General features: G+C 48.0%; 1 protein-coding gene across 1 annotated transcript; it reads right to left on the bottom strand.

Moving 5' to 3' along the window:
• Positions 1 to 3,717: 3,717 nt before the first annotated feature.
• Positions 3,718 to 9,175, bottom strand: LOC148823200 (nucleoporin NUP42-like). The gene is made up of 7 exons (XM_088929464.1): positions 8,820 to 9,175; positions 8,009 to 8,306; positions 7,589 to 7,677; positions 6,369 to 6,445; positions 5,487 to 5,573; positions 4,572 to 4,653; positions 3,718 to 4,410 (listed from the first exon to the last, which is right to left on the bottom strand). Exons 1-7 carry the CDS (start codon positions 8,941 to 8,943, stop codon positions 3,926 to 3,928), a joined length of 1,242 nt encoding a protein of 413 aa, XP_088785590.1. The 5' UTR covers positions 8,944 to 9,175; the 3' UTR covers positions 3,718 to 3,925.
• Between the last annotated feature and the right edge of the window lie 20 nt (positions 9,176 to 9,195).

The following is a 9,195-nucleotide window of genomic DNA, read 5'->3' as shown; positions in this document are numbered from 1 at the left end:
GTTACAGAAACGTTGGCATCTGTAAAGGATCGTCTGTTCGAACTGTTGTAATGACTGTCACAAGACGTTTCCACAAGAATGCCTCTGTCTGCGCCAATTAGATTCATGGGATCGGGAATTCAAAGGACATCTGCTGATATCAGACTTCATCAGCACTATTCTGAACGTGGATAAAACAGAATTGTACTTTGAAGACTATTTTGACGTACAGTGTAAAACTGTCGATTAATTGTATACCGATTTCCCGTGGTAGCCTGTCCTAGTCACGAGAGCACAATTACATTCAGGTGTTAAGTATTAAAATTACCAGAAGAGCTGACTTCACTTTCGTTCATTTCCTGAAGCGCAATAATCCAAAAAAGTTGAAAAGGAAAGGAGCGTGGACACAGCGTTTTAAATCCAGAAAAGGCCTTTCAAACAAACCTTCTGCGTTTGAAAAAGCTTAGCGATATTAACATCTGAGCTATATGATGTTATTATGAATTTTGCTTTGCACGCTAAATCCAGGGTAATGCTCAACTTTTAAGATGTATCTCAAAATATTTTCTTTTTCCTCCATGACATAACAAAATGTTTTGAAAGAAAACAAAATGATGTGGGTTGACTTACTCTTTCTGCCATTTGCTCCTGAAACGAACAGCGCAGAGACCAAGCAGAGGGACAGGCGGAGAGCTTCCATGTCGGGTTTCAGCCAGAACCAACGCAGAGGACCGGACTTTCACTGACCTAGCGCTCCCCACAGCCTCCTCCGAGTGAGCTCGACACTTTTCCTCCCCTCTTAATTTAATAGATCCAGGACAGTTCATGTGACGTTCATAATGAGACACAGATGAGTCCTTATTAGGGGACTTGCAGTTAACCAGCTCGTGTCTGTGAATCATAACTTTCGTCCCTCTTTTTCACAAACTGAAAAAAATCATATTTGTGCATTTTTTTTTAAGTTAGTTTTTAAACCTTTACCGGTAATAACAAAACAGACGAACTATGAGTAAGTACAGTACATCCACATCTTATATCAGGAGGTACGTCTTTACACAAAGGGTTGTGGGAGTATGGAACAGGTTACCCAGCCATGTTGTTGAAGCCCAAACCCTGCTTTGTCTCTGTGTCGCAGTCTGCAATATAGTGTGTCACACTCTTTCATTTCAGCACAGAAAGCTCATTTACCCTGCGACTCTCCTACTGGCGAACAGAAAACTGGTCAGAGACAGTACTAGTAACGACCTTTGCAGCCACGTTTTAACGTGTCTACAGAAAATGTGCATTCTTTTGCTCAACCCGTTTTTTTTTTAAAGAAACAGCTGGTTGAGTTCATTAGATCACTTAGTGTGACTCCAGATGAGACAGACGTTAGTCATCTGTCTGTGGCATCTTGCAGGCCCAGAAGCCCACAGCGAAAACTCAAAGGTCACACAGCAGGAGTCCCAGCCCAACATCGAACCCAGGACCCAGGCTGTGCCCGGCGGTGGTGCTAGCCACCATGACACCGCTCCCTAACCCGGGTGATGTTAAAAAAGAATTGACAGATGCTGTGCTCTGTGGTTTCCTGAAGGCCATAGTGTTGGCAGCACTATGACATTCCGACTTCATGGTCCCTAGTGCCTGGCAGGAGACATGCCGCCCTCATAGTGCTACTCTGAGCACAGAGGTTTCAGGGGATAGAATAAGTGTTCAAAGCTGCTAGTGCAAATTTGAGCTCTGCCACATTACGTTGAGTAAAACTCCTTTAATCCTTTTGTGTGCATAGTAAATATACATCAACTTTCCCCCTAAAGGTCTGCATCAGGCCTGTGTGAGTCAGTTAGCTAAGCTACCAGATGTGTGATAGCGTTTTCATTTGATTTTTATGCCAGAACAGTTATTTATGAACATCTTTATTTCTCAGATGCGCAGGGGGCGATTTGCATGGCTCTGGAGTTTGCGCCAGAAGAGGCAGCTCAGAGAACTGCACAGCATGGCAGTCCTAGAGGAGGAAGGTGTCGTGTGCACCCTTGATGGGAACAGAAGGGCATCGCAACGGCAGCGAGCTCCTCATGCCGCAGTGGGATTCTTCGGCCACACTGGTAGGAGCACGTTACCGATCTCCTCACTTGCTGAGCTCCTGCCGATGTGCCAGTTTTGAAATTCTAATCTTGGTTTAATATATAGTACCCACCGTTTAGGCCTTCTGCCTGTGCCCAAGACACCAGTTCCATATGCTCATCCTCACAATACACACAGGTGCCATTTCATGGTCAAGTCTTCAGTGCTCATGATACGCTCATGGGATGGTGCGGTGGCTCTGTGGCTCAGGATCTGCGCCTGTGGCTAGAAGGTTGCCGGTTCGTATCCCGCGGCCGGCAGAGGAATCCAACTCCGTTGGGCCCCTGAGCAAGGCCCTTAACCCCAGCTGCTCCAGGGGCGCCGTATAAATATCTGACCCTGCGCTCTGACCTCCAGCTTCTCTCTCTGTCTTGTCTCTCTCATGGAGAGCAAGCTGGGGTCTGCGAAAAGACACATTCCTAATACTAGAAATTGTGTATGGCCAATAAAGTGATCTTAAAATCTTAAATCTAAAGTGCAAACCTTGTCCAATCTGAAATATTAGCTAATGAATTTTGACTGAGGAACTACACAGATGAACAGGAAAAAAAAATCATAAGGACGTCCCCTTAATTAGATTATCTGTCCTGTGCTGGTCAGTGGCAGGCAACTTCTTTCAATGATCATGTGACCTCCAGTCAGTCATCCACATGGTGAAGAAGGGACGGTAGAAAGCAAAACAATTATGCGCTTCTTAACGTGATTACACGAAATGCAGAAAATGTCTTTAAAAACGTTCACTTTCGAAAACAAATATCATTCTAAATGTCAATAGAAAAGCTAATATTTTTGCCTCCCAAAGCAACGAGTTAATCTAAAGGATAAATGTTTTAACATTGTCCATTTTGTGATGAGTCCCTTGGAGATGCCAGCATTTTACAGAATAAGGGCTTGAGAAGTCTTAGACTATGAATGAACATGAAGACTGACTTTCAATATCTGTAGTGCATTGGTTTAACTATCCTAAATGACTATGAAACAAAATATATTACTATGCACAGATTTTGCTGCATGTTATTTCTAGTTTTAGAATCCCAGTCATCATTTTGTATTTGACCACAGCACTGTTCAGTTTTTTCAGTGGAGGTTTTTGAGGCTGTTTCAGAGTATTTACATATAAAACACAAAGATCTTCATTTAAAAAAAATAAATTTGAATAGAAGTATACAGGAGCAGGGAAAATAATCACTTGCACACTGGCTACTTCTAAAAGCAAGCATCGTCCAGACCATAGCCTTCTTCTTCACTAACCTTAAGATCGAACAGACTGCAGTAGTTCAGGTGGGGAGCTGCGTCAGCATACGCAGGCTGCAAGGGAACAAGTAATAGGTTTATTCCCTGGTGAAAAGAGAAGAAAGAAAACTTCGGGTGTAGAAGCTGAAGAAGGCTCCACAGCCGAAACGTTGTGTTTACTTTCTTCTCTTTTCAGCGTGGAATAAACCTTACCTTATTACTTGTTCCTTAAAATCAATCATCCGACTGCAAGACTACCCATGTGCAAGAGGCACAAACATCAGTGAACTCATTTTTTCATCAAATGTAATGGCTATCAGTGTTTACCAAAATGTTTACAACCTCCAAGGAAATGGATGGAGTCTAGAGATGGAAATGTAGCACTGATGTAAGGCAGGAAAATGTGTGCCTTAAAAAAAAGTTTTATTTAAATTGTATACAATTTTACATTTGTCCACTAGTGCCACACTGGTGTATAGAGTCCCACATGCAATTGTACTAATGCAGTGGATTGAAGCAGAAGACTGACGGCTTTCTAAAAAATACATGATGTGAACGCATGAGAACGGAGCCCCCAGCCCCGCGGGCCAGGCACGAGGCGGCAGGAGTCCTAGACGGCCAGCAGCTCCGCGGGGGGAGGCCTGAGAGGGATCTTGCCCAGGGTGAACCTCCTGGCTGCAAACTCCTTCATCTCCTCCGCGGTCAGCTCGCTCTGTGGGGAGAAGAGCTGTCCTGCGGCCGCCTGGACACCGGCCCCGGCCCCGGCCCCGCCGCTCCCCGCGAACCCCGAGCTGCCGGCCGCCGCCGCCGCGGAGGAGGAGGAGGAGGAGGAAGAGCCACCAAAGCTCGAAGAGCCGAACCCGGAGGGGGCACTGAACCCCGAAGGGGCACTGAACCCCGAAGGGGCACTGAACCCCGGGGGCAGTTCGTTTGCCGCTGTAGGGAGCGCGAAGGAGAAGGAGACGGCAGACGAAGGGGCCGCGGGGGCGCCGAAGCCGGCTGCCGCGCTCCCGGAGCCCGTGGAGCCCGTGGAGCCCCCCGCTGGATCCACACTGCCGAACCCGCTGCTGCCTGCCGAGCCAGCGGCACCGAAACCTGCACATGGGAAACACGCTTCACAGTCACTCTCCACGGCACCGGGCGGCGCTCACGCTCACCTCAAGGCAGCAGGGATTAGAGATGGATCCCGTTAGACATCCCCCGCACACTGCACGTTAGTTAGACAGGTCGGACGAAACCTCAAGGTGTCACCTTACCTCCTGATGTAAAAGCTGATGTCTGTGGAGCACCAAACTGCACAGATGGGGCTTTAGGGCTGGGGTTCTTCAGTTCTGCTACCTACAGAAACGGGGAGATATTGCTTCACGGTGGGAACAGACAGGAGTGACAGCTGGCTTTAAAACAGACTGGGGTACAGCAAAGCCCTCGAAGGCCAAACTGGAAAACTGGTGGGTTTTTTTCACATTTGTATGTCAGGAGACTGATGTGATAGTGAAGATCATAAAACTACTAAAAACATTGATCTTGCCCATCTCTGCCTCTTCTCAAATGAGGACTCAGGAGATCCACAGCAGTGTATCACTCACTAACCCACTGGACGCCAAAACAAACTCAGACTCTCCAGCTCTCCCCTGAACGATCCGCCGGGAGCTCATTCCACACGTGCAGCATCCAAACAGATCGCAAGAACAGGCAATGCAACAGAACCTGACACCAGGCAAAAACCGACGTTTGTTTTCATGCATTTTCCAAGGAATTTTGATTAAGGATGTCGACAAGATGACTAAAACGTCTCTGAAGCAGTGGCACAAACTTGGTACAAAGATTAATTTAGTGTTGATAAAATGCATCATATCCTCAAAAGCTGGAAATAAATGTTTCTAGGCCTTTTTTAACATGCTAGTGTTGTTCATAGCTATGAAAATATTTTTTCTTCACTCTTGCTGTCAAGTGAAAAATGCACATTTCTGTTCCTTATGTTTATTGCTTGGACATTAAAGGATTTTGATTTGTGCGGCTTTCAACTTTGATCAGCAACTCATTGCGGATCCTATCAAACAGTACGTGTCGTGTCTTTCCTATAGGAAATGACACTCGAACACGACCTATTTCTGAAAAAGTGATTCTGTATATGAGCTGTTTGCCCACACGCTTCACAGGTAAGAGCTTACCAAAGCCGCTCGTGTGGCCGAGTTCTGCGTCTTTAACTCAAGCAGCCTGCTCTTCCACTGATTCACCAACTGTGCCACGGAGCTCATCTGGAAAGCAAAACCACACGCATGGAGATTTGGGGCATAATTAGATTTCCTTGCATTTGCACAGTGTCTTTCTACCCACAGGATCCCAAACAGCTTCATACACTAGAGGGAATCTGCTTCATTCACACCGGAGAGCACAGCCCCCATTGTGTGCCAGCAGCCTCAATACACAGCAGATAAAGGGGAGAAGTCAGAAGTTACTTCCACAGTTTCACCAAGGATAAAATTAAGGAGGCCAGATTATGCCTGGACTGGACTGGAATTCAGGCCTAAGAGTAAAACCCCTTTGTCTTATGAACTGGTCCATGGGATCTTTAACGACCACAATTATTCAGGGCCTCAGTTTAAATTCTCGTCTAAAGGACAGCACCTCTCCTACAGCACAATGTTCCCCGGTCATCACACTGAGGCGCCAGGTGAGCACCCGTGGTTCAGAGGGAAGACTGCCTGGTTTTCTTGGAAGATTCTTCATGCCTCACCCTTGTCAGACCTCAGAAGCTGAATAAGATCAGGCTACAAGAAGGTAACACTGCTGTTATGGCCTCCAGTCTTTTTGTTAACTCAGAAGCATAAAGTTTTTTAGCACTGCGCAAAAGAAAAAAGACTGACTTCACTAGCGTGCCACACAAACAAATAACTCATGCCTTCAGAATAATGAATTACACAAGCTGTCACATGGCAAGCCCACTGGCTGGTAATAAAGATCACAAGGAGGGGAATTCGGCAGTGTAGGTCAGGTCACTCAGAAAGCATCACCGTGTTTTTCAAGACTTAAAATGGAAAGGGCATTCTCACGTAGTTTTGCAGATTTCCTCCTTCTTTTCCATTGTAGTACTCAAGTCTCAGCTCTTCTGGAGAGATCTCAGGAAAGCCTGCAATCAATCAATAGAGAGACCACTTCTAAATCCTTCAGGACAGGCACTCCCATACGAACTAGACTGTAGGCCCTGCAGAATCGGGAACTGATAACAGCAATATAAAACATTAAAAAAAACAGAAATGTTTATATTCATAAGAGCCCAAGTTGGGCGGATGGAACAGCACCAGCGATACAGGAGGAGAGACTCTGCCTGCTGACGCCAGCTCCAACACTCCCAGCAACCGGTCAAGGATAGCCCACAGCTGGCTAGCATGTATGGCCAGTGGACACACGACACCCCGACTCTCTCTCCGTCACGGGGCCCACTTTGCAGAGAGGCATGAGCGTCAGACGCACAAGAATCACGATTAAGCAAAGTGCTGGTTTGTTCACTAATTGGGTGAGCCAAAACAAACAATGCACAGAAAAATCTAAAGGAATACATTCTCTTCGCTGTCTCAGGAAGACACTTCAACAGTGAGAGAAGGAGAAGGGGCTCCAGCTTCCTTCAAGCTCTACTAGAGACCTGAGGGAGGAGGACAGTAGTCTGACTCTCAGACCAGGCGCTCCTGCCTCTTGCTTCCACAAGTAGTGTTTCTAAATGGGAACTCCTACCACAATAATCAATCCAAATACACCACAAGCATCACCTCTTTCCAAAGCAGCATGCAATCTTTTTAATAGCTTCCTATTTCTTAAAGCAACTCTTTTTGGAAGTGCTAGGAAAATGGTTAGCTTTTCACTTTGATGTGAGGAAATGATGGGGGTAACCAGGCCACAAGAGGGCACTACAGAAGCTCCCTGCAGCCAGCCAGTTTCTGCTCCACTGTTGAAGTGTCTGGTTTAAGCATGAGTACAGCTTTCGTGTTCGGTTTGTGTGTCAGTTTGTTCCCACACAGGGATCAAACACAACACCTATCTACCAATCCTTTTCAAATGCCCTTCCTGGACAACAAAGATTCACAGGTGAGTCTGGGTTTGAAGTATCTTGCAGCCAGGCACATAGTGACAGTACCTGCATAGTCCTGAACACAATCTGCTCAAAGCAACTGCTAGAATTGAAGGCTAAAACTAAGCCAAAAATGTTGGGCAAAAGTTCTTTTTTTAGACTAAATCGAAATGATAAGCGAACGCTGGAGTATAATAAGGCTGTCACCTGAAATAGACGCCTTGAGGACGGAGTAACAAGAGAAGATCCACTGGCCAGAGCTCTCCCACACCTCCATGTCCCTCCTGATCGTCTCCCTGGGGCAGAAAGGAGCAAGGCCATCAGCTCTGAGCTGCACGTTATTGCAGGAGCAGAGAGAGGAAAAAGGTTTGTGGCGCACATCACAGACAACAGTTATGCAAACTGCACAGGTCTGACAAGAAATCCCAACTGGAAGAGCTTGGGGGGGCTCCGTTTGGATACAAGACAAGCCGAGGCCTTAATACACCTTAATGGAAACGCAGCGGACTCCCCCTTTCCGACAATCCCAGCGGAACGGAATGATAGCTGGACAGAACTCTCTCTGAACTGCCCAGAGCACGCAGGTATGGGAGTGATCGCGACGGGCCGTGGATGACGGGTACTGACAGGTAGACCTCCAGCTGTTTCTCCGGACTGTCTTCCGGGCCGCCCCTGTCGAAGTCCGGCTGGGAGCTCAGGGCCGAGAACCTGCTGCCCGAGGAGAAGCTGAAGCTGGAGCTCCCCGTGCCGGAGAAACCCTTGCTCTCGTCCGGGCGTCCGGACCCCGAGGGCGCCCCAAACCGGCTCCGGCCCTCCTCTCGGCCGCCTCGCCCCCAGTCCTCCGGCCGGGAGAAGGAGGAGGGCTGGATGTAGTCCGACCCAGATGACCTCTGCGAGGGGTTGACCCAGACTCTGTTCCCAAACCCTGGCAAACGAGGAAGAAAGACCGTAAGACGGCCAGGTCACTCCAGAGCTGTCCTCCCGCTGCGAGGAGCCGGACAGAGAGGCGGAAAGACAGGCTGTGTGTAAACCGAGGTTACGATTAACTGAACACCAGGTTCGACGGCTAATTTAGTTAATAATTACTCCTGTTTATGAGGGCGAGCGGTCAGGGTGAGGCGAGTGCAGAGGCTCTCAGGGTCACGGAACAGCGACAAACTGATGCCCCTTCGTTAGTTTTCATGATAGCAGAGACCGAATGCACCTACCGATCCAGCATGAATATGGTCGAATACGTTCTATTTTTTAAAAAACAAATATTTAAACAAGGCAGAAGGTTAAGAAGGTACAAAGTAGATGTCAAGTTACTGAGGAACTTGCATGTTAATAATTTCCAAAACAGGAGATTTAGCAACGGATGGTTTTAGCCAGGGATTCTTAGCGTCGTGAGATGGTGTTCAGACATGCGAGGTGGCGAAATCGCAGGTCCAGTAGGTACCTCCGGCTCCGCGGTTGCCCTGCGGCCGGCTGTGATGGCCGCCTCCATCCCGCCCGGGGTGCTCATTCCAGCACCTCTCTCCGTACCGACAGCGGCCCTGCAGGAAGAAATTGCACACCGTCATCCCGGCGCAGCGCACACCGGGGAAGCCGCGCCCGGCGGGCCCGCACGCAGGTACAAGCTGCTCAAGAAGAGCCCTGCTCCGGGCAGGATTTCAAAACGCAGCCTGGCTGTCAGTGACGGGCCTCCCGCTCTTCTCCGCGTTGAAGAAAAACAACAGCTACGAATCTTGAGCAACGCTGGTACCAAGGAAACAGAAAAGGCGGAAGTCATTACATTTACCGTCGCAGGTCAATGACATCACAATCGGTCGCTG

Source organism: Atractosteus spatula, chromosome 12, assembly GCF_055471065.1.
Source record: "Atractosteus spatula isolate fAtrSpa1 chromosome 12, fAtrSpa1.hap1, whole genome shotgun sequence".
NCBI classification, from domain to species: domain Eukaryota; kingdom Metazoa; phylum Chordata; class Actinopteri; order Semionotiformes; family Lepisosteidae; genus Atractosteus; species Atractosteus spatula.
This window is presented reverse-complemented; position numbering and strand designations above follow the sequence as displayed.

Excerpts from the sequence above, each read along its gene's own strand:
- LOC148823200 (XM_088929464.1), bottom strand. The coding sequence starts at position 8,943 with ATGACGGTGTGCAATTTCTTCCTGCAGGGCCGCTGTCGGTACGGAGAG. Across the intron at positions 6,446-7,588 it reads CCTCAAGGCGTCTATTTCAG|GCTTTCCTGAGATCTCTCCA; the intron begins GTGACAGCCTTA and ends GATTGATTGCAG. Across the intron at positions 4,411-4,571 it reads ATCAGCTTTTACATCAGGAG|GTTTCGGTGCCGCTGGCTCG; the intron begins GTAAGGTGACAC and ends TCCCATGTGCAG.